This window comes from Heloderma suspectum, chromosome 3 (genome assembly GCF_057233095.1).
Source record: "Heloderma suspectum isolate Gila_16-S chromosome 3, 16-S_ref, whole genome shotgun sequence".
NCBI classification, from domain to species: domain Eukaryota; kingdom Metazoa; phylum Chordata; class Lepidosauria; order Squamata; family Helodermatidae; genus Heloderma; species Heloderma suspectum.
In genome coordinates this window covers 156,700,291-156,725,671 of record NC_139460.1, presented here as the reverse complement: position 1 = coordinate 156,725,671, position 25,381 = coordinate 156,700,291, and the positions used below count along the sequence as shown (strand labels likewise).

Sequence of the window (25,381 nt, the reverse complement as noted above, 5' to 3'; positions counted from 1 at the left end):
TATGTTGCCACATGGGATGTTGGTCTTGCAGTCTAAAACCTTGTCAGGATCGTGTGCCTCGACTGCTCGCCTTTGTTAGATCGCCATTCATTGTCTTCACTGTGGCTGACAGAGGTCTGGTTTTGCATTTTTGAGGAAACTTGTTCCACTTAGTCACTAGGAGAGGCCAAAAATCTAGGCGCTTCTGGAAGACAGCAAAGGAACTCTACCACATTGCTTGATTCAATTCGACTCTATGCCACCACGGTACCACCTTTGCTTGAAGTCCTGCCCATATCAGAGTCTCACCACTGAGCTAAGAGAGAGGGGGCAGGGCTAGCAGCTTCAGGCAGCTGCCAACACCTTATGAGGGCCCACTGTGGACTAGACCCCCTGCCTTACTTCTTCTTGCGGTAAGATCATCGCCACTGACTTCCTTGCCTACCCGCTTTCGGTGCAGGAGTGGCAACAGTGGCACTCCATGGGTGAACAAGGGGGCAGTGGTGGCGAGAGGAGGACCACCCCCACAAGCTCCAGTGCCAGCCTTGAGAGTGCGGATTTGGTAGCCCTCCTTCTTTAAGGTATGCAGCTACCCTTTCCCTTCCAATGCCTTTGCTGTTGCTTGGAGGGCAGATGTTTTTGTTTTAAAAGGTCTAATGATATTTATTTATAAATACTAATATGCTGCTAAATATAACAACATCTCTGAGCTGTTTATATACCAATATGCACGAATAAATAAACAAACCCACAAATGTCCCCCAAATTGTAATTCTGAAACGGAAGTTAACCATGCAGTGGAAGCAGAGGCAGTGGAGACCCGGCCAATAAAGGAAGTGCCATGTTTGGGCGATCAGGGCTCCAAAGACTTGGGAGACTGGTGTTGTCGCTACTGCACCTTGGGCCTTGAAGGCCGATTCCTACCGCAGCTTGCGCCTAGGCGGTTCCCCCAAGGGGATGCCACTTCTATGCAAGCCCCACAGCCTGATCCATCTCTCCAGATATTTGAAGGAGAGTACTTGCAGAGGTGAGCACCATACTTCCCCCACAAGCCCAAAATAATTTTTATAGGGGAAAACACAAAGTTACTGCAGTAGAACCTTTTAAAATCACAATACATCTGCAACTAGAAAGAGAAGGATGACAACTGGAAACACATTCAAGATGCTCCTGCAAAATAATTGCATTCAGTCCAAAAGTTGAAAGGAAGGGGACTGCAGGAGTGAGACCCCTGCCTTCCTTGAATTGCATCACACAATACAGTAGCTTCTGTTTAAAGCAATCGCGACAACCCAAATGGGATGGCTATAGGAACGCAGCAGCAGGCGACACTTGCTGTTCGATCGGCAAAGTCTCAGTGGGAAATTATACAGCCAAAACAGCTTCAAGGAATAGCCGGATGCCCTGGCAAACAGAAAGTGGGAACACGACTGACAGGAGAAGGAACAAAACTACACAATACACACAGGGAAAGCAAAATAGAGTAAACATGTATAGATTGCACAACCACGTCTGAAGAATCTACAGGGAATTCGTACAAATGGTTCGTTCGCCAGTCAAGATGAATGTGTATCGTCACCCTTGCAATGAGCATATCTAATGGCAAATGTCTCTTCACTGGGATATACAAAAGCAACAGGGACATCTAGTGGCTAATATAGAGTGGGGAACATATTGTTTTAACCCTCCATCTCTCTGAGCCTGTATACAGAAGACAGCTTTTCAGAGAAATATTTGTGGAACCATCATTGCCTGCAGTATACACATTCTGCCCATCACATTCTCTTGTCAAGCCAGGTTCACAAAAGCCCTAATGTTGTCTAGAACAAGAAGAGTTTCTCAGGTAGGCTGCATACATTTACCATCTTTCCCTTATTTCAAGGGAATGGAATCTTTTAATGGGCTTTTTTCCTTCTTGGTCAGGTTTTCAATGTGGAGTACAGCAGTTGACACTTTAGAAACTTAGTTCCAGAGAATACCCATGAAGACCTGAAAACTCAGTAAGTGAATAAAACCATAATCGAAGCTGCCAAGGAAGGGAATGTTGTTAGAGATTCAAGGGTTTGATTTTTTATACATGTTTGGATGTGATATACAATGTAGTCCAACTATCTCAGAGAAACAACGGAACTATGTATATAGGTTGGGTCCAAGTTATTCAACAGATGCTTCATATTTTATATGTGGCATTATTCCCCTATTAAAATATACAGATGTATGGAACAACTAATTCTAACTGGTGGCCACATAAGATGCAAGGTGCAGATTGCAGCAGATAAGGAAATTCTGAATACACTTGTAAAAATTATGGGGTATCAGTTGCCATTAGATCCTGTGATATAGCTTGTGGGATATCTAGACAATGTGGCTAAACAACTAAAGTCTATTCACTGGTGGTTAGGAATTTGTAGCCCAATTATGGAAAATGGAAGAAAAACTCCTCCCACAGTTGAGGAGTAGTAAAGAACAAATTGCCACACCAAACCTATGAACAGACTATATATTATTTTAAAAAAATATGGGGAAAAAGGAAAGCTTGTTTGGATTCTCTAGTATGGCAAACCTTTGACATGGATTGGAATGCAAGTATATACTAAGACAATGAAAAGGGGCGGGGCTGGGGGCGTTCCGGGGGGTGAGCGGAGCTGTCTGTACGACACATCCAATGTGTCATACGGCAGCTTCCCCTCCCGGTTGCCCCCCCCCCCCACCGATAATGCTCTGGAGGGTTGAGGGAACCCGTGGGCCAGATTTGGGGTGTGCAGGGGGGAGGAGAGCAAGGAGGAAGTCCTGTTGGTAGCCCTCTCAAGCAACATTAACCCTACAATAAAAGCTTCTAAGGGTACAATCCTTATCTAGATAGGCGGCTGCCTCTGAACTCGGAGGCGACCGCCCATCCAAAGCTGGGCAGCAGAAGCATGGAGGGGATCATTCCCTCTGCGGTTCTCCTGCCCTGCTGTTTCAGCTAGACAGCCACTTTCTGCTGTCTAGCTGCGGGAGCATAGAGTGGGGAGGGAGGCTGCTGTACGACACATAGGATGTGTCATACATGCAGTTCCACTCTTCCCGCCCCAGAACGCCCCCAGCCATGACCCTTTCTGGCCGCTCCGTGCTCCTCTTGAGAGCGTGGAGAACAGGGATGTTCCACACTGCCTCCGAGGCAGTGCGGAAGTGGGCGGGGGTTGGTTTTCCGGGCACTAACTTTGGAGTGCGGGCTCTGAGGTCGGTTCCCAGGAAACAGCATATCTTATGGCCGTCTAGCTGCTGTCTAGCGGCCATAGGATTGCTCCCTTAATTGCATTAGCCTGAGTTGTACTGTTATGAATGAGACATCCAACTCTCTGTACAGAAAAATCTGTACTGCAAATGAAAACAACCAGAGTAAATGCAGCAATGACATTTATTGGAAATTCTCCAAGTGATACATGAATAAGTCAGCAAGTCCAACAGATGGTGAAACTTTCTGTGCCTTAAAAAAAAAAGAAAAAAAGAAATGTGCGCCATAGCAACTCGATCATTGCAATACACAGTTCAACAGTACACTTGAGACTAGTTCTATATGCGTAAGATTGCCTGAAATGAAATTGCAAAGCCTCCCAGAAAGATCCCCCACTCTCTATCTGGTAAAATGCAATATTATCACAACTTCACCCGATTCCATACGATTCTATTAATTTGGTAAGAGGCAGCAAGGAAAAGACAATAATCCTAGGCACAATCTATTAGAAACCTTTCTTGCACAAATGAAATTACTACACCGTATCCCACTCATTCCTTCACTCCTGTTGAACTGTGTTCATGATAACGCCATCAATACTCCATCACCTAACAACAGTGGGGCGGGGGAAGACTTACATTGTGGCAATAAAACAGAAAACCATTTTTGTTGTCCCTCAGTTTTCTTGTTGTTTGCATAATGCATGTTACAAAGGAAGCACTGGCACCCTTCCTCACACTCCCCCACTCCCCACACACATATAACTTGTATGAGTAAGACACTTGGCTGAATTTGGCACTTTGCTTATTATTATTAAAAAATAATATCTGGAGGAATATAACAAATAATTCCCACTGAATGTTACAACAATTCAAGCATGTCCCAAAATGAAAATGTACATTTCCTGTGTATGATTGACGGCTATTTTCATTGCTTTGTCAGGTCAAATATTGACTTCAGTGTCTGGTCTACATGACAAAACTCACTTCCAAAAATAACACATCTCAGAAATGTGCAGAGCAGAGACTAATAAAAGGAGAAGCTGCCTGAAAAGCATCAATATGTGTCTGTGATTTTTTAATCTTTCTTAAAAAAAAGAAGTGTACTACTACTTTTAAGCTTAGAACAGACATTTTAAGCTGAAATGTACCAGCCTCTAAATTTGGACAACCTCCCTGTGGAGTTAATACAGTTAACACCTATATGCTTGTCTAAGGCTACTGCATCTTTGATGCATTATAATATTCTACATGTTTAGGAAATCCTAATACTTAAGTTTTTGCTAGTGCTCATCTCCTAATGAAGGAAAAAAGCTGGACGAGTCATTGGCCCTTTAAAAAGAAGTGGAAGGGGGAAAAAAACTTGCAAGGTTTCTTTGGCTCATTGAAGCCCTGTAATCATTACATATTAAACTGCAGGATACAGCATTCAAACTGAAGGCTATTCCACAACTTATGTGCAACCACAGACAAGCAGAAGTCCCATGTAGTTTATTTGTTGGTGGGGCTGTACCATGCAGACACCAAATAAGAGCTGAAATGTTTGAATGTTTCATCACATAAAATAATACCTACATATATAGCATGTCAGAGGAAAGGATGCCCTAGAACCTTTCTCTTAACATGTTAGTTCTGTATGTGTAGGCAGTATTTTATGGGGGGAGCATTCAAACAGTTCAGCTCCCCATTTGCCATCTTACATGGTATAGCCCCACCCACAGATACTTCTGCTTCTGCTAGGTTGTTTCAGTTTTTAATTTTACACAACCCTGTACATACATACAGGGAAGAAAGAGAGATGAACTACTAACTTTTCCTGACTTCTTGAAACATAACTGGGAAAATAAGGCCTGGCTACTTTTCAACATGCACTTGAAAGCAACCTGGCACTGTTAACTCTCCTCAGCAGTGGAGCTGCAGAATGACAGGTGTCAGAATTATCGTTGCACATATGAAATTGTCAGTAGAATTAATTACAGGCACATATGAGCTTACAGGGATTCTCCACACAAATATTATCAGAAACAAAACCCCACCACAAAGAAATCCCCCAATAGTATGGGAAACATGCTGTTCTTTGGAGGGAAAAATTACATTCTTGCTTTTCTTTTCAAGTATTCATCAACGTATAGAGAAGACACAATATGTTCCTTTCACTCCATGTCAAGGGAACATATGAGGGTTGACATTTAAGTTATCCACCGTCTCAAAGAGGGACATTTCATCCCTTTTACTTTAGATCAATCCTAAATATACATCTAAATCATCTTCACTGGATTCCACTTTTTGTTTTGTTTTGTGCATTGCAATTTCTGTACACACATTATCAAAAACATTTAAGCTGGGATTTGCATATCAAGATTTAAAAGGACTCTCTGCTACTATAAGAAGCCCAGTACCCGTGTGAGATGATGCAGATACCTTCTACAGCAGCCTCTTTGTCTCTTTCCTTTTCTTTATTGTTAGAAACTGTTGCCTGCAACTTTTTTTTTACTTATGGCTTATTTATAGACTTTGCTTGTGTTACAGTTTGCCTCCTTCAGCAGCTGTTCGCAGTCAGACAGTGCTTCTTCAGGCAAGTATCTACAGATCTTCTCAATAGTCTTTTGGTAGAGTGTTTTCTCTTGTTCCAGTGACTGGATTAAGTTCTTCATTTTGTTCTCCCTTGCCAAGGCATCTTCCAGGTTGGATTCCATACTCTGGATTTTAGCATGAGCTACCTATCAAGAGGGAAACAAGAGAATGATTTTAGAACAAGAGTATGCTTGAGAGTATTAAGACGTAACAAATGGGATGTGCAACAAAATGTTACACTGTGGAGTGCTCCTGTACAATGTTCCAGTCAGTCAGCCATGCCCGCCCCCACAACGTTCTATTCCCCCCTCCAGTAACAGTCTGTCAGCAGTCCATGGCAATGGAGCATGCTCCATCCTCACAGGGTTGCTTTTGGTTTCTCCCTCCTTAGGGTTTTTCCCTCCTAAAGATTTTTTGTTCTCCTGCAAACCTTCGAGGTTTCCCTGAGCCTGCAGATACTTCCCTATCGTGGTGGGAGGCTGACATTTTGGCTGCATACAGACCTACACCTGGAGAACTGAGTTCACTGTTAGTATAGATGATATCTTGTTCTGAAGTTAACATTTTTAAATTGTAAGTTGTCTTGGGGACCCTTTTTGACCCGAAAGGTAACTCATACTTAATTTTATAAATTAAAAAAATCTTCCTGTGTAAATGACTGTACATATTTTGCATAAATTGCTCACCCTGTCCTCCAGGCTCATGGGCGAAAGACCATTCCTTGTGGCAAGTTGCTCTCTGTGTTTTTTGTGATAGAGGACTCTCTGATTTCTAGTTTACTGATAAGACCCAAGGCTATAAAGCTAGCTTTATTGTGGAGTTGGAATTTTAACATGTCAGTCCATGACTACTTACACCAATAATTCCAAAACCGTGAGCGGGGGGGGGGGGGGGGACAGCAATGCACCATGAGAAATAACTAACTAACTAACTAACTAACTTCACAACAGCCAAAAGCACCTTCCCAACTGACTAACTGGATGCTCCTCTCACAACCAACATTTGCTGGGTTCTCCTCAATGTCCTACCCAGCTGTAATGATCCTGAGGACCAAACTCATTATTCATCAGAAGATATGTGCCTTTCTCTCAAACATGTACGTAAGGGGGTTGGGGGAGGAGATGCAATCTCGAGGGGAGAACTGCTCAGTGGGAGTAATTACAGCCTTTCCCTATAACCTCCTCCCCAAGCCACAAACATAAAAGTCTGAGAGCGTCCTCTGAGGAAAAGAGGATGGGATATGGCAATTCACAGTCAGACAGTGCTTCTTCAGGCAAGATAAGGATAAGGGTGGGGGGAGTGTTAAGTATCCTCTTCCAGTGCTTCTCCCTTGCCACATTTTAGATGTTCACCAGACACCCAGATTCAGGTGCTCTGCCAAACATTTAGCTCATCCCTTAGTGGGTTACCTGTAGTTTCTCCAGCAGGTCCATATTCTGTCTCTTCAGCTGACTGTTTGCCCTTTCAAGTTTCTCTGGAGATTCACCATCATCACATGGATTTGAGTTCTCTTGCAGCTCATCCTGCAGAACATGGTACTCCACCTCATAGGCATGAAGCTGTTTGGAAATATCCATCTCAAAAACCTACCAAAGAAAGAGAGAACAAGTTTCCTTATGAGGGGTCATGTGCTGGTTAATGCAGGTGAGCATAACTGTCTGAACCTCTAGAATATGAAAGACAGAAGCATGCCCATGAAGGTGTCCTGATCTGGCTACACAACTTAAGGCAGCTTTCATAGTTTTCTCCCAGGAAGGATCACACTCAGAGTAGAAGGTGTTCCTGAGTCAAAGCCAAGTGAAGTGTGTGATGCAAAAATCTTTAGGAACAGCTGAATATGCATTCCAAGATGGAGTGTGTGATCCAAAATGTAATCTGTGAGGCCAACAGGCCTATCTTGTACAGATGAGGAGTGTATTGATAACGGGATAGCTGTGAAATTCTTTGACTTATCGCTAACATGCTTAATGTAACAAACTCAAGGAATCTACGGCACATGTTTCAAGGAGTAAGTACTTAATAACAGTGGCCCATAAAGTGTATTCACACTATTCAGGGAGCATTTCACAGAACAGAGTTTTTATCTCCACCATTCACCCAAACACAGCCTAGCCAATGAGCTCCTTGAAGACGTTTTCACACCAGCTTTGTTCTCCCAGACAGAAAGAGCGGATGCAGCATGCTCATTTGTACATGAAAGCTGCTCACAAAAAGCACCCAGCCTGCTGGTTGAGGTGGAAAGTGAAAGAGCCATGTATGGACAGTTTTTACTCATAGCGTCAGGAGTACAAGCCAATTTCACAACTTCACATTAAGTAACAACACTAGTAGTCTTTATATAGTGTTTCACATACGTTACCTCAGTAACCCTTACAAAAACCCTGTATGAAAGGTATTATTATACTCATCTCACAGATGGGGTGGGGGCAAGGCTGAGAGAGAATGGCTTGCCTAAGGCTACCTAGTGTGTTCATAACAGAAGCAAGGTTCAAACCAGGGACTCTTGATTCATAGATAGCCCAGTCCCTGAGACACAATGCTAGATAGCAATCAAGTGATACATTACCAATGCATTCTATTGCTAGGACTGAGGGGGAAAGACCATTACCTGTGTCATAATCTTCTCCATTTGGGGCTTTGTCATGTCTGGGAGAGTGTTTTTAAGAAACTCAACAATGCTTTCAAAAGTCTCGCACATCATGATTTGTTCCTCTTGGCTACTAAGCAGACTTAGTGCTACTTTAAATATGACTTCTGTTCCCTGAAGGAAAATAATATCTGGGGCAGGGGATGGGAAACAAAGCATAGATTAGATTACCTTTCCGGTGTAAGATATTGTTTCATTTACAGAGTTAAGTCAACTGAGAAGCTGCTAAGATTCATGAGACAAAAATATTTGCTTTCTCTCGCAACAATATCTGGCACATTTCGTAATGAGCATATACCTCTCACACGCTTTAATACTCCAAGTCAACAAAATAGATCACATCTCCTCAAATGAAAATAAGAAACATGCCCTGGCTAGCAGCGGTCAACCTTCCACCTGGCCCAGGAGCAAGTGAAATGGATATATAATTCCTTAACATGTGATCCTGTAACAATCTTTTCTTTAAAAAATTCCTGCAGGAGGGCCAGCTCAGAACCAAGTCTTCAAATGGATATTTTGTTCAATGTATCATTTGCAATAGCAGATGCCCTTAACAAAAATTGGTATTCAAAATCAAACTTTCGAGATATTAGCTTCTTAAAAGAGATTAGCTGTAGAATGTATCCAGAGTTTCAGCTTATTTAGTTTTTATATGGTAATATTTATTTTTGTTGCTCTATATACATGGCTTCTCATTTTTCTTTCAAAGAAATTTGATCTATCGCTATAAGTATATATATAAAAGTTAATCTAGGCTACAATCCTCTACATATTTACCTGGGAGTTAGCCCCATTGAACGGTATAGTATTTTCTAAGTAAATAAACATGCCTAGGATTGTACTGTAGAAGTCCTATTTTTCCTTATATTCAACTGTACACCTAAAACATCTAAAAGTGCAAACACTGAAAAACCTACGCACACAGCTGAACATAAAAAGTGCAAATGCAACATACAAACAACTGTACAGATACATTCATTAAGAAGCAGCAGTCAGCTGCAGCTTCATGTACAGTGGTGAGAAAAAGTTTGTGAACCCTAATGCTAATTATGGAAATTCCGTAGTTTTACCATGATAGCCTTCGTGAATCAAAACCAGTCCTTTTCTAAATATCCAATAGGGTTTATTTATATTAACTAATTCTGTGTCTTGTGAAATAAAACGATGTATAAATCAGGCGAACCATCAGTACTTAAGAGTCAGGGTATCTGCAAAAGTAAGTGAACCCCTGCTTGCATCAGCTCAGTTAAGGGGAATTATTAGAATCAGGTGTTTAAGTAATTAGGTAGATCCTCAGGGTTGAGTTTGGGAGGCCCCACCCTATAAAAGGATCAGAAACATGCGAGTATGGTCGTCACCATACGGTTGTGTGGAAACACATCATGCCATGATCAAAAGACATCTCTGAGGACCTCAAAAAAGCAGTTATTGCTGCTCATCAGCCTAGAAAGGGTTACAAAACCATTTCTAAGGATTTGGGTCTCCACCAATCCACTGTCAGACAGACAGACTACAACTGGAGAAGGTTCAAAAGCACAGTTACTCCATCGAGGAGCCGTTGTCCTACCAAAATCTCTCCAGGAACAAACTGGATGTCCAGGAAGTAAAAAAGAACGCCAGAGTAACATCCTAGGTTCTGCAGGTCACTCTTGCCTTGGCTAATGTGAGTGTTCATGACTCAATGATCAGAGAAAGACTGAACGAGAATGGTGTTCATGGGAGGATAGCCAGGGGGAAACCACTGCTCTCTAAAAAGAGCATTGTTGCCTGGCTGAAGTTCGCTAAAGATCATACAGGTGATCCCCCAAACTGCTGGAACAATGTTCCCTGGACAGACAAGTCAAAGGTAGAGCCTTTGAGAAAAGTTACATTCAGTAAAAAACAAAACTGAGTTAGAAAAGAAGAACCTCATCCCAACCGTCAATCTGTCAAGGGCTCCTTGGCGGCCTCTTTCAGTCTAATCCAGTAGCCAAGTCCAGACACAGACAAAGGGATTCTTTTCAAAGCTTTATTCCTCTTTTACAACTTAACAACTCTACTGTTAGCAACTAGCTATGAGCAGCAGAGTACCTATGCCCTAAGTGGGAACAGTTGGTCCCCGTCTGAAGGAGAATCACTGGCAGACCCTGAACTTATGGGCTAGGGAGAGTCCCTTCCCTTTTCTTTTCCCTTGGATCCTCTGGGTGCAACCGTTGTTTGCGCGCCAACCGGGCACTAGGCCTTCTTTCTGCGCCCTCCATTTGGCGCCGCTCCCTGCATCAGCGTCGCGCGTCCAGCAAGTCTTCTTCCCGTGCTCTCTCACTCCCGGGACTGCTATCTATGCCAGGAATGGCGGTGGGAGGAATCTCTGCCAGCTGTTGGCCCTGGGAAGGATGAGCACTCTCCTCTCCCAGGAGTGACTACTCTTCCTCAGAATCAGAACTACTCTGGGATTCTACGGGCTTAGTGTCCACCCTGACACAAGCATGGTGGTGGGAATGTGATGGTTTGGGCCTGCTTTGCTCCCTCAGGACCTGGACAGCTTGCCATCATTAATGCAACCATAAATTCTGCAGTTTTTCAGAAGATTCTAGAGGAAGATGTCAGGCTATCCATCCATGAGCTGAAGCTGAACCGAAAGTGGGTGATACAACATGACAATGACCCTAAATATACAAGCAGATCTACAAAAGAATGGCTGCAGAAGAAGAAACTCCATGTTTTAGAATGGCCTAGTCAAAGTCCAGACCTAAACCCCATTGAAATATTGTGGCAGGACCTGAAGCAAGCTGTTCATGCAAGGAAGTCCTCAAATGTCACTAAGTTGAGACAGTTCTGTAATGAGGAATGGGCCAAAATTCCTTAAAACCGATGTGAGAGACTGAGCAACAGTTACAGGAAACGTTTATTTGAAGTCATTGCTTCTTAAGGGGGTGCCACCATGTACTGAATCTAAAGGTTCACATACTTTTTCGCACAGGGATATTGAATGTTGAATCAGTTGTGGATAAATAAATGTTGAAAAAGCATCATATTTGTTTAATCAGGTTATCTATTGTTCCTTATCTAGGATTATAGGATTAGATTAAGATCTAATAACATTTTAGGTTGGAAATATATGACAATGCTAAGGGGTTCACAAACTTTTTCTCGCCGCTGTATACAGAGCCTGCCTCTGTATTATGTCCAAAAAAGGACAAAAGTCTTAGGACAACTCTTGGGACAAAAGCCTTTGGACAAGCAATTTGCATTGAGTTATGTACATAAAGAGCTATGCAATGTAAACATGTTGCTGGACTTCCTTTTTCCTGTGGAAAAAAAATAACTTGGTACATTCCTCCAATGTCACAAAACATCATGACACACTTGGATTTTTAAGATATTACAATAACGGTGCAGGCAGTCAAGCCAGCACAAAAAGTCATGGGGCCAGACTCACTAAACATATTATTGCTAATATGTGGCTTTCTTTCTGCCTTTTACACATGCATGAATTCTACATTGCACAATGGAACACACAAGCAGTAACTGTAGTTCTCACTATCCGTGGCAAAGGTTTACTAGTCTGTGTTTGAAGTCTGTGGCTTTGAAGAGGCTGCACACTCCAAAGTTGCATGAGTTTTATACTGGTTTAATACCCATGATTTTTTTCAAGGAATCCTGGGAACTCTTTATAAGAGTTCTGAGAATCAGAGAAGCCTAGCCCCTCTTGCTGAACTACAGTTACACGGGCTGGGGGAGAGGGGAGAGAAAGTGTACGTATGGCCCACAAAAGGTTATACAGTCAGAATCTCAATGCACGGGAAAGAACTACCACACCCAATTCACCTTAAAAATAAAACAAATATGAATCAGCTTTAACTAAAAACTGCAAAGATCAACAGCTTTAACATTCCTACCAATTTCTATTTAGCAAGATTAACTGGCTAAAAGTACAATTAATGTTCACCCTAATACTATGGAAGGAGAAAAAAGCATGGGGAACTATTCTGATCTATCCAATCATCTAGCAATTATTGGTGTTTTTTTTTTAAACAGTCATGAAGTGACCGGGGGGGGGGGGGGGACACCTTACCAAACACTCTGGCTACAAATCCCAAAGGAAACTGTGAGGCAAATAAAGTAAGAAACCAGGGTGCTGCATAAAGGCTAGGGCTGATTTCATTTTCTTCAAGATGGTTGTAGAGGACTCTGTGATAATCATGAAGGAGCCTTGACAGCTGGTACATTTGGATCTATATTAAAATATAAAAAAGGAAGAGATTATGAATGTTTCATACTTCTTCCAATAGGTCAATGACTTATCACAACGATGGCCAATTTTCCCCATTCAGTACTGCCACGGGCTAAGTCCAAAGTCTGAGAGTATGCCTTTCTCCTGTACACTGTGAAATATATTCAGTTCACCATGCCTTTGAATGATTTTGCCTCTAGTCTAGTAAGCCAAGGAGTGAGTAGCAGCTTACAATGGGACAGGCAGAAAAGGAGCACAGGTCTGAGTCAATGTCATAGTCAGGTTGCGCAGCATGAAGAAAGAACCTCCAACAGACTCCCTACAATTCCATCTATTGGAGAAAACAGAGGCTGCATTAATGAACATGAGACAGGCAAATGCCCTTTTGCCTACAAGGAGGGTAGAAATGCTTACCCAGCAAATCTCTACTTCCTCTTATGCAGAAGGAAGTTCAGCTTAGGATGTTTGTTATGTCAAAAAGCAGTATAGCCCAGGATGGGCAACTCAAGAATACAACACAGTTATGCTGCAAGACAGAATTCCTAAGAGGCCACGCAAAACCATTTGCCCAAAGATGTTTGTCTGGGACAATGGTATCTAATCTTATAGTGTCTCAAAAAGGAATGCTCAGGGGCCCGACAAATCTCCACAGGAGATCCCCTTTCCCAAAGAGAACCAAGGCAGTGATACCTCTGGTGGGGCTGACCATACTCTCCTCTGGAATTAAATAGAACAGAGCGATTACCTCCAATACCTCAACAAAGTCTAGCTATGGAAATCTTGTATCCAAAGGACGATGAACAAAAGGCCAAGAGAAGAGCTGGGAATTGCCCGATAGGCTTGGACTTGTCTGTTTAGGATTGGAAGACTTAACTGACTAAAACTAAAAGTGTCTCTACTTTTAGGGGAGGACAGAGTAGACGGAAAGAGGGGAAGGACAATTCCTGTGACAATGGGGAATTGTCACAGGCATGTGGTATGTGTATTTCTTTAAAAATGCGAATAGCAGCCACAGGGAGTGAGAAGATGCATCAGGACTGCAGGCAGTGGGGAGGGAGAGTTCAACCTTTTCCTCCCTGCTGTGGTTCTACTGAACACCCCCGCCCGCCATCAAAATCTGCTATTTGCATTGAGAGGGAAGCCTCCATTGGCACCAATGAAAAAAGCAGTGGGGGCGGCTATTTTCTGCAGGATGACCACAGTGGGGGAAAGTTTTAAATTCTCCCTGTCCGTGTGCTGCAATCCTGTTTGAGCCAACTCTTCCTACAGCTATTATTTTTGAAAATACACATTAATTGTATTCACATAATTAATATGTTTATCATGTTTCGTATGGACCTGAAAGTGTATGCATGCCTATGAATGTACACATCTGGACTTCACTGCCATGACATGATGCTATGGCCACTAATGCAGATGGCTTTTAATAAAGAATTTGCAGCTGAAATGGTTATTTCAGGTTGCTCGTGTGTGTTTTTTAAGTCAGAAGACTTATCATATATTTGCCATATCATGTGTAGCTTGGCTTTCAATATATAGGACGCTGTTAGGCCTCGCTGACTGATAAAGCATGTCTGAAATTGTTACAGGTAGTTTCGCATGAACTAGTGCCCTGAAATTTGGCACGTATGTAGCTTAAGAAACCCCAATTACTAAAAGGGGAGGATTTGTACATCTGTCCCTCAAAATGCGGGGTGGAGGTCATTAAGTGTACCACAAAAGAGTCCAGCTACTTCCGCACTAGTTATTTATTTATTTGAGGTATTTTTATGCTGCTCCTCAGCCAAAAAGGCACTCAGAGCACCTTACATATAGTTAGGAAGCAGAGATTTAGGACAAATATAACCAAAGACACCTTGATTACTAGAACTGTCTAAAAATGTTACAATTCAGGAAATAAAATTTATCTCGTAATACTTGTCAGTACACCAGCACAGAGGAACAAAAACCTGGCAGCCATAGTTATCAGCCATGGCGGCGGGGGGTGGGGGGGTTCTATTAGGAACCATCTTTGTTTGCAGAATGTCAGCTTCATTTTATAGGCTTCCATCATCTCCCACTTAAACCAAGAAGCTCCAGACACCTCAGGCTTTCGTGTTCCAACCCCTCAACAAACAAACGAAAACACAGCCACTGCTCATCAGCAACAACTCTGAAACAGACCTTCACTCCAACATTTTGCATTCCTTTAACTGATTTGCCATTCCAAGCACAGACTCTCAATCTCCTCTGAAGAGAAATGAGAGGCAGGGAGATATCGATTAGCTGCCAAGTCTTATTACATTCTAAATGGAGGTTCACACTTAAGAAAGAAGCTATTCCCAAGTCTGGAAACAGCTTGTCAGACCAGCAGCCCGATTCCATGCATGCTTATTTACTAAATAAGCTGCTTCCTGGGATCCAAATGACTGTGTGTAATTTCTGTTCTTCATGTCGGCAATGGATACATTCTGAAGCACCGTAGCACTTCTTGGCTAAGAGCTCATGTATCCGGAGGTCATGTGCAAAGTGCCCTTCCTTCCTTCAACATCAAGCAGCCACCCCCTCCCCCCAACACCTCTATTTTTGGCTAGTGCCTCCCAAAGGCCAAACTACATTGGTAGCTAAATGCTAAAGGGAGCTTATTTTCTGGGGCTAATGGTAACAGGGGGAAGGGGGGCAATTTTCATCAGGACCAGTGTGGAGGAGTAACTGTACACTGCTCATGCTGTACATTATAGCTCTGATAAAATCCCCCCCAACCCCACCTGCCCGGCTATTAAGAAAAAACCTGATATGGATCTTTATGACACATTTACCGTCACATGTGGTTTGACCCCAGAGATTCTTTTCAACTCTGGCCGATTTTATTTTCTACATTCTCCTCAGCAATTACACTCCCAAGGACCATAGCATTCAGCCTCTCATTGTGTCACTGCAATGCCAACTAGCTTCCAACATCACACTCCTATCATTTTTTCAGCCACTGAAGCGAGCAAATACAGTTATAAAGCAGCAAAGCAGAGGCTGAACACCATGACAGTTGGTAATATAATACAGGGAGGGGAACGGGCCGCCAAGGCAAGATGATTCTGAGTAGCAGGAGCTATGAGGAGGGCTGTATGAGGTAGCAGGGACTACGAGGAGAGTTGTACTGAATAGGATTGGTGGCACATGATAGAGAAAGAGAGAGATCAAAAATGAAACAGAACCATGTAGCAGACCATATTCACCTCACAAGCCACCAACTCACTATTGGTGCCTTATGCAACCTTATTGAAACACTGCAGATTTCAAACTGAAATCTCTCTCCTTCTTTTTTCCCTTACCTGGAGCGACATCATGTCCGGCCTGTACTGTTTTCGGAAGCCAAGGTCATACATGAGAAATTTGAGCATTTCGAAGGCTTGCTCTTCGCTCATGTGAAGAAGCAGCACTCCGGCCACAAAGCTGATACCTTGGCAGTAGCCCACCTCCTTGTCCAGCAAGGAATAAGCTTTCAGAAGGTTGAAGAGTGACAGCTGCCCTGCTCCTAACTGAGCAGAAAAGTAAGGATGTGTTGGGAAGGTCCTTCCTAGGGCAAAAAAAAAAGGACGGAGGGAATGAGTTGCCAGCTGGAGTTTAGAACTCACAGGAGGCTCAGACACACTTAAAAAAATGTTTTTATAAACAGCAGCACCAAAGGCTCATATATACAGTCAAAAATGGATAAATACAAAGGATCACTTTGCTGAAGAGGTTGAATTACCACTGTACATCTAATTAGTTGGGGAGCTGATCATCTGTGTAACTGACCAGCTTCCCAACAAGCATGGGCAACACTTGTACAAAAGGGGAAGTGAATTTTACCACACTTAACCAACATTGGATAGTGACAGAATGATAGGATTTTCCTCAACACTTGGCAAGGCTTAGGAATCTCCATCTCCCCTCATTTCTTGCACTATGCCACTGACATGCCATGTTCAAGTGGAGCATGGGGAAAAAAAGCTATCCCTGGTGCAGCAACTGGCAAGCATGAAGGAATGAGCGTACATATGCCACAATATTGTGGGTTGCACAGTAGAAGCACAGAATGCATTACTGGGCACTGAATTCAACTTCCCCCAAATCTCTGCTCTCTTTTTAAAATGGGGGGTAAACTGAATGTCTACTCTTTATGGCTAAGATACATCCTAGGAAGTGTGCAGTTAAACTTCACAGTTTGAGAAACCAGAAGATTGGCTGAATAAGATTCCAAGGGATTGGGAGTACATCTTTAGTGCCTCCACATTGCTCTTTGCCCCCTGACTTAACAAAACCAGAAAAAAAATTCAGCAAAATAAGAGAAATTAAACATGTACTTAATTTGCAGTTTATACAAACTGCAGAATTGATTATCTTCGAGCAGAATTTATTTTTCCAGACACACACACACACACACACACACACACCCCTACCTAAGTATGACCCAGCTGGCCAATTGCACAAAACTATGTTGTTACGCAGCAGTCTAAGGCCCAAACCACATGCTACATTTATTAACATGCAATTTTCTCATACATTCTTTCTTTAAAAGAAAAGCAGCCATGGGAAACCACTATCAGAAATGGAGGATCAGTGGTGGGAAGGTGATGCGTCACCCTTTTCTTTCCTACCATCTCTCTACTTAAAATTGCCCTTTCCTCCCATTTCTTTTCCACCTGGCAGAACAAAATATGAGTATGCATATCGTTTGTTTAGCAGGTGGAAAAGGCAGCTAGTGAAAATTGTTTTGAACAGAAGAACAGGAGGCAAGAAATTGATTAAGCACCCTTTCTTCCTAAATCACTGCTTAGATTTATAGCTCCCCAGCTGTTTTTTGTTTTTTAGGTCTGGGTAAATTTATACACAACTGCATGCAATTTGGTTATCACACAATAATCATGGTTATGTGAAGTGGCTCTAGGAACAATGAATGAGCCCCTATTTTAGTGTGTGTTTGTGCACGCACATGTGTGTAAATCTCATTAGCTATATCGAAGAGACCACATATTGTATGTAATAACACGTTTTTGTGGCTCTGGTGGGGAAAGAAGAAGGATTGCAAAAGAGGAAGATAACCAGATCGCCCTTTGTGGGGCCTACCAAACTGGTATCTGCAGCAGAAGCGGTGCTGGCTTATCTGGGATACACCTTCTCCCGCACTTGACAAAACCCTAGACCTTAGTCTGTTCCACATGCATAGCGAATCTCTTTTCTGCCACATGCTATCCCATAATTTGGGACCCTAAAGTCCAGAATATCTATGACAGAAATTACCTAGATCCACAAGGATAGCATGCTGCTGAGCAGTCAACTGCTTCAGGAGTTCTTTATAAGAGATGTCAGGGGGTTGCTGTTTATTTGGCAATCGATGCCTTACACGATGCTGCACAGCAAGAAATTGCCAGATTTCTCCCCGGCGACTTTTTGGTACACCTGAACACACCAAAATAAAAACAAAACAAGACAAAAATAGGGTAGAGGGGAGAAGAAAGTTACACAAATCCAAATCATTCAGGGAATTATGCATTAGTTGAATATATCCAGCAACATTTATGAGACTACTTATTTCACTTTACAATTGTTTGCATAATTAATGTGCACTTCTGTACCGCATTCTACATGAATACATTTAATGCCTTATCAATCAGAGTCTTGCTAAGGAGCAAGGAACTGCACCCTGCTGCGTTCCCAGTGACATTCCCAGGGGTGTGATGGGGCTTCAATTGGGCTCAGAATTAATAAATGCTGAGCATTAGGAAAATAGTTTGGCTCTTGCCTGCTGCCTTCTCCTCACCATAAACTGTGGTCGAGAAATCTTTATTTGTTGGCCACCCCTTTCCCAAATGGCCTGTGCTAACCCAAGGCTGAAAAAAACTTTAATTATCCAGTTTCCAACTGAAAATACAGTTGGCGTTGAAAATACAGGGCAATTAATGCAAATAAACGGCGCTTTGGAGACAGAACAGCTCTCCTGCTTTGCAATATGCTCCTCCCCAGCACATGGTGGCATCCAAACTGAAGTGCAGCACTTGCCTTTCTCTATGCATTAAGCAAATTGCACTCAAAACTTACCATCTTTCAGAGTAGCATGAATATCTTCCATGTCGCATCTGATTTTGGCTCTGCAGTTCAATAGTTTCTTATCCCAGATATTAATAACATCTTTCTGACAAGTACCAACTTCCTCGTAGTCCAACTTAACTTTTCTGGATTGGAGCTCATCCCTGCTTGCTGCAGGAGAGAACACAAGGCACACACCGCTTCACATTAACAACTACAAACGAGCAGTTAACACAGTAGAGTTTGGGCCTATGCATACTGGACTTCAGACAAAGTTATGTCATGTGGCTGTCATATGGGTCAAAAGGTAGAAAAAGAGGTCTGGAGGAGGGTTCCTGAAATACTGCCCTCTCACTGTGCGTAAACTCTGGATGCTTAGAGCCTCACACAAACCAGCTGTTAAACTAATTCTGTACAATGTTTTGCAAGAATGGATAATAGTAGAAGATGGTCTTAACTGCTGGGCCGATACTTGATCTCCTGACTGGCAAGTGCCCAGCTCTTACCCAGCATGCCAGCCCTCCTGTTCAGGCAGGGGACAGATCATCTGGCTTCCGTGTACACATGAACAAATTGTGTGGTTCATGTGACTGCTTTTCTTGTCTTAAGGCTATTCATTAGACTTTGACTGAATTACAAAGAATAGTTCTAAAAATATATATACAAGAAACATGCAGGATGAAAAGCTACATTTCCACCATAACTAAAATGGTCAAAGAGTATTAATTGAGTGGCATCATGCTGTCTACAGGGATTAAAACAGCTAGGTGCCCAACTCTGAATATATCTGACTCCACTATATTTTGGATATATTTCAAATATAAAATAGATGTACCAAGACAATTTATCCTGTCAATCTAAACTTTGTTAATGGCATTATATCTATAAATCCTACAGATGGAACACTGGTTTTCTCAAAAATGCACACTTACGGGATGCCTGCAACCCACTCTTGATTTCCTAATTGCAGTGGAGAGCAGTGCTACATCTGCACCAGCCCAGAGTACTTCTATAATTGTTATTTCTATCTGGCATAGTTCTTGCATGAGACCTTTTTATGGCGACACTTTTGTGTTTGAATTTTGTGCTCCAAGTGCAACCATCTTTCTCATGTATAACTGGGGGCTTGGTGTTCTGATGTGTGTTATGCAATCTGAAACGGTACAGTGCACACTAGGGGAGGTGGGGACTTGACTATGCTTTACAATCTTGGTTGAGTTTGCCCTTGCAACAATACACGCTGTTAAAGCAGACAATTTAAGCGATGTACATGAAGAAATGAGGCTGAGAGACTTGCAAGGACTGCAATGGGAGGGAGGGGGCCAAGAAGAAAAACCGTAACTCAGTAGCAGAGTACGTGCCTAGCATGCAAAAGGTCTCAGGTTCAGTCTCTGGCATCTCCAGGTAGTGGTGGGAAATACTACCATCTGAAACTCTAGGGAATTACCAGCCAGTGCAGACAAAACTGAGCTAGATGGAACAGTGGTCAGACTGGAAATAAAAAGGCAGCTCCCTATGTTCCTGAGAGAAAGTGATCTTTAACGGGGCACCGCAATGTCTAGTCACAACCTGCAATAAAAATGACAGCCAATTAAGCAGGAGATGGTGTTGGAAACCCTGACCAACAATGGGAACTCTGAAGTCTGTGTAGCCAGTTAAAGATGTCAGGAAATGTTATAAGCTTCTGTTTGTCAAGGCTTTTCTCATAAATCAATGGACTATTGGATCTTAAGCTTCATTCATAGTGGACTTTTGGACTCTATCCTGAAGCGAAGTTAGGAGAGGGCCTCAGACATATATGCTCCACCCTCTCCTTTTCCTCTCTTAAAAGACTTCCTCCTCTCAAAGTCAAGAAGATCCCATGTTCAAGTAAACTGTGGAACTCCCTAGTACCCTTCTTACTTTCTAACTCTGGCAAGTGTGGGGGAAGAGAAACTCACACAAGTTGGACCACCACAATTAGCTCATGGTTGAGAGAAAACCTGTAGCCCTGATCGAACGTTCTTGGCTTGTCAACCAATACATATGATGGTCAGATTTTCTTTAGCACACCGAATGTACCAGCAAGATAAAAGACTACTTTAAGGATACTGATTGCCCTTCAGACATTTCAGGTTTTGAAGTTACCTAAATAGGGATCTTTATAAAATAACGCTAGTCATGGGAAGTGTGCATCTGGGAAAGGGAGAGGAGAGATTGTCTTCACGTGCATCTTACCTTCTATAAAATAAAATATCATTCAAGCCTCCTCGACAGCATTAGGAAGAATGGGAAGTATTTTTATTAGTATTTTGTTGACAAACTCCATAGAAAATTATTAAACCAGGGGAAGTAAGTATGTGTGTGCATGCATGTATGTGTGTAGGTTAAGGGAGAATCATTGCACACTGGAAGGAGTAACGTCCTCTGCAACCTCCTCTACCCTCTTCTCCACTCTCTGCATGGAGGGTTGGGGAAGAGGTTTACATCCTAATGTTGTCTTAGTCATCTAATTATGCAATGTAAAATGCTATGTGATATAGCAAGAAATATGATGCTGATGCAAGTCAACAAGCTGAAACACATGGATTAAAAATTTCAGTGAAGCAGAATTCCCACTGCCATTATTGGTTATTTTCTCATTTTCACCATTTCACATTAACCGTTATGGAAGAAAAGAAAAGAAAAGAAAAGAAAAGAAAAGCATTTGCTTTATGCTTTCTTAGTTCGTAATTTACAGAAAAATATTACAAGGCATTTCGTTCTGTGAACATATTCTACACTCGCCCCACAAATGGTGTATCACACCGATGACCATATTTAGCTCCCAGGCAGGTGAAGCAAGCTATTAAGAGGATGTAAAACAAAAACCTAAAGCCTATGGTAAAGTTTGGAAGGTTCTTGCTCTTCCGGCATCACAATTTGAATTGATTTAAGCAAAACCCCTGATTTGCAAAAGAAGACTTGCCTGCAAAGGTTTCCATGTATCCCAGCACCACATTCAAAGGATCCTTAACTCAGCACTGTTTTCACTAAGATCACAGATGACGAGCACAAAAATGTGTCCTACATAACAGTCAGCACACTGGTTACGAACCCATTAAATGCAATACTCAGCCACATGGAACCCTGTACAAGTTAAAGGCATGCCCAGTGTCCCATTTAAGGGCCAGTTTATACAGCATATTCAAATGATAGATCTGCTTCTGGGCCATACCACTATCGGCTGAAGACAGAGGACTGAATGGCTGAATATTTCTCCACAAGACAACCCATCTCCCACCACCCACAAATCCTTGCATATAGAAAACAGGACGTCAGGAGTAGGCTGAACTCTTCTCACCAACATGCCAGATTCATTCATAGAAGACTGAATTTTCTCTAAACATGCCACTTCCCAACCTGCAGCTTGAAGCATATGGCCCAGGATCCAGCTTTACTAATGGATTTTGCTGCATGTATAAGCAGACTCCAAAACCTGGGATTTTGTGCCGCTGTGTCTCCATGTGTCTCTTATGCAAGCGGAACCGAGCACTCATGTAACAGAAACCAGTGGTTCCAAAAAATAACCTGGGAAACTAGCGCCAATTCTCATTTCTGGAATGGAACAGGTCAGTGGAGCTCCCAGAAGGGAGCTCCACTGACCTGCCCCATTCTGAAAACAAGCATTGCTGCTTGTTTCCGCATGATGCTCAGTTCTGCTAGCAGTCAGGCAGTATAGGGTACTGTCCTAAGACTGGGAGATTCTGCACAAACTAGACTTCCTACATGCAAGAAAACATTTCTGCATCGTTAAAACCCTTTTCAAGCTTTCAAAGCTTCACACAATTAGGGGAGAGCGGGGATATGCTAGCTGCCCCATCCCCTCCATCATATCCTCATCACCCTCCATGCAGCGGGGAGCATGCCCTACATGTGTAGGCTCTCTGTGTGATCTAGAACACAGGACTGTAAACTGTATGGGAGCCAACATGCATAGAGTAGGCCTCCTGCTGCAGACCTTCACCCACCAGCACATGGGGGGTGACTAGTGTGTTCCCACTCTCCCCTCACACAATTCTAATCATGAGAGGGCTCGAATGCCTAACAGAGCTTTTGTTTGCTACGGAACACTTTCAGAGCACAGAGCATTTTATGGCTCATTCTCAGATCATGTGGAGCATTAGCTAGGCTTCCTGGGCCTCACCACTGCCCCCTATGGACTGAGTGCACACGCTAAAACATGCACTGAGCTACTTTTCACCTGTGCATTGACTACAAACACCAGCAAGAAGAGGCAAGCTGCCTTTAGGGAAACTGGCCTGCCACTACTGATCTTCTTTCTCATTGACAAAGCACAGCTGAAAACCACTGTGCGAGGCAGAGAAAGAAAACGAGCGGAGTGTGGCCAAAGGGAAAAGGTGGCAGGGAGGACAGCAGCAAGTGCTGTAAAGACGGAGGGAGAAATGGCAGCAGGAACTGCCTCTCTTATAGGAGAAAGGAAAATAAAATATGGTTTTAAGGTGCTGAACCCCTCAGGGATCCCAGGCTCAGCCAAGACCAACTGCCATGCCTTAAAGCAGGATGCATTTGTCATCCGTTTAAATTGTTTTTCTTCTTAATTTTGTGAGCCGCTCTGAAAATAGTTTTAGTGAAGGGTGGTTATAAGCCCAGCAAATAGAAGACATAAAGTTTGGCAGTTTGACAACAACATTCCTTTGGATAATTCTGCTTCAGGTTCTATGGGGAATCTGTTAGTTGATCACTGGGCCATCTGTGTCTGGACAGCGCAGTGGAACGGAATTCCTTGCCATTCTTTACCTTAACCTTCACTAACCTTCCAATTTCTGGTTTTCCTTTTCCATTCGAAGTAGCAGTATTTGTTGATGGATGGCTTTTCTCCACAGACTCTGCAACTCTTCAGAGTTCTTTTTCTCCCCAGTCCTATCTTGGGCATCATCATTTTGCAATATGGAAACGAGTGGGTCTTCATCGAAAGATGGTGCAAGAGGAGACAGTGGTAACAATTCATTTCCATCACCCCCATCTGCAAAAAACTGCATGTTAGCCATGGATTAACTACACTTTGTCTGCTAGAAATATCACAGTGGCAAAAGTATACAACTCCCATCATCATCAGGGCTTTTTAACATAAATGCAGCCAAGTGCCTAAGTGCATGTTACCACAGATGCTCATATTCATCCATAGTTACCTTTGTCCCACTTTCCTCTTTTCCCAATGGTGAACTGGCGATTGCAAGCTTCTTGGGACAAAGACCTGCGCTACTGGGTTTTCTATGTTTTGCTTATGCTGTAATGCCACAGACATTGACGGCATTCTATAAAGAACAATGGTAGTATGAAGTCTTTTTTTAGGCTGCGATCCTACATCCAACAACATACTCTCATCTAATTGAAGTCAATGAGACATATGCACAAGCAGCTACTGCACAAATGTATCCTCATCGGAAAAGGACAGAACTATTCTTGGCCATTATCTTAGATTTATCATGCAGCTCTGATTAGTTCAATTTTGGGTTTTATTATCTCATCCAATACTGCTTCTTCATGCAACAGTAAGCACACTGTTTTAAGACTCTTGGCATACACAATTTGATTTACCATACAGACAGACAATACGTTCTAGCAATCAGCACCACCCTATTGCATGCAATTTTGAATATAACCAGTGCTAATGAAGGATCTTTAATCTTCTGTAGTGCTTTGAATACACCAATCCAATCAGAAGTGCAAAAGGGCATTTATAATTTGCAAGTTGTGTTTTGGAGAGTGAAGTGCCAGGATTTTATATTACCTTATGTGTCATCAATTGGCTCTAAAATATGCACACAGAAAAGATACTGAATAATTTGAAACTTTTCCTTCTGGCCTATAGCCTCCCTTGAATAATACCTTCCAGCTGCTAATTGCAAAATGCGATTAGTACATCCAAAACTGCTATTAGAGCATCCTTCTGGTAGGAGAAGTACCTGTCAATATGATTATGGGAATAAGCAGTAGAAAAGCATGCAATAACCTCAGAAAAGTGAACAAAATAAATTCCCCCTCATTTATATTTTAGCAAGTTTTATTAATAAGAAATTTACTACTGATTATAACCATTTAACCCACTTTATGCTTGCCTCTCCCAAAACTAAATCTAAAAAGCAGCAGGATGTAGTCTGTGCTAACATTTTCTTCAGAACCAAAAACAATGTAATTCCAGACCTATTCAGGCAAGCATTATAGTAGAATCTGCTAAGCAGATGATGATGGGAATATTTACATCATTTCTAGAAGATGTCTAGGCCCAGGCTATAGTGGACCTCATTAGGACAATCTCAAAGCTGCAAGCAGCCCCTTTCTCTCCATCTTTTAGCCCAGAAGATACTGTCAAAATCTCATGATAAAGACTGGAGAAGAATGCAAAGAGAAGGCAAGCTTAGTTGAAATCATTTTGAGGTTTAAATGTCAAAGCAGCTAGTTGAGTTATGCCTGGGAGGCAACAGAATGCCAGCAATGCTCCTGGAGTACCAATAATATGTGGTCTGAGCAATCAGGCAGTAGGCTGCCGTATTACGTGAAACAACTGGAGACCATTCCTACTACACCAAGTCCTTAAACTGCTTGACCAATGCTTTACAATCAGAAGTAAAGGCAGAAAAAAAAATCTAATATGACTAATAGGCTACAGTTGCCCCTTAAATCTCCAAAATATTGCCACAAAGTAGCTAACTTGCATTTGTCAG

The 25,381-nt window shown here is 42.4% G+C and overlaps 1 protein-coding gene across 4 annotated transcripts in view; it reads right to left on the bottom strand.

Moving 5' to 3' along the window:
• Positions 1-2,927: 2,927 nt before the first annotated feature.
• The window catches only part of TBC1D4 (TBC1 domain family member 4), a 119,778-nt gene continuing 97,324 nt past the window's right edge, over positions 2,928-25,381 (bottom strand). For 2 of the 4 annotated variants that reach the window (XM_084844833.1, XM_084844834.1), the window contains exons 13-20: positions 23,470-23,679; positions 18,687-18,845; positions 17,889-18,047; positions 15,938-16,182; positions 12,471-12,630; positions 8,378-8,547; positions 7,179-7,355; positions 2,928-5,915 (exon numbers count right to left, since the gene is read on the bottom strand). In XM_084844833.1, the coding sequence (XP_084700959.1) occupies positions 5,697-5,915; positions 7,179-7,355; positions 8,378-8,547; positions 12,471-12,630; positions 15,938-16,182; positions 17,889-18,047; positions 18,687-18,845; positions 23,470-23,679 (1,499 nt within the window). In that variant the 3' untranslated portion in view covers positions 2,928-5,696. The remainder of the gene's footprint in view (positions 5,916-7,178; positions 7,356-8,377; positions 8,548-12,470; positions 12,631-15,937; positions 16,183-17,888; positions 18,048-18,686; positions 18,846-23,469; positions 23,680-25,381) is intronic. The other 2 variants (XM_084844835.1, XM_084844836.1) reach the window with 2 other exon arrangements.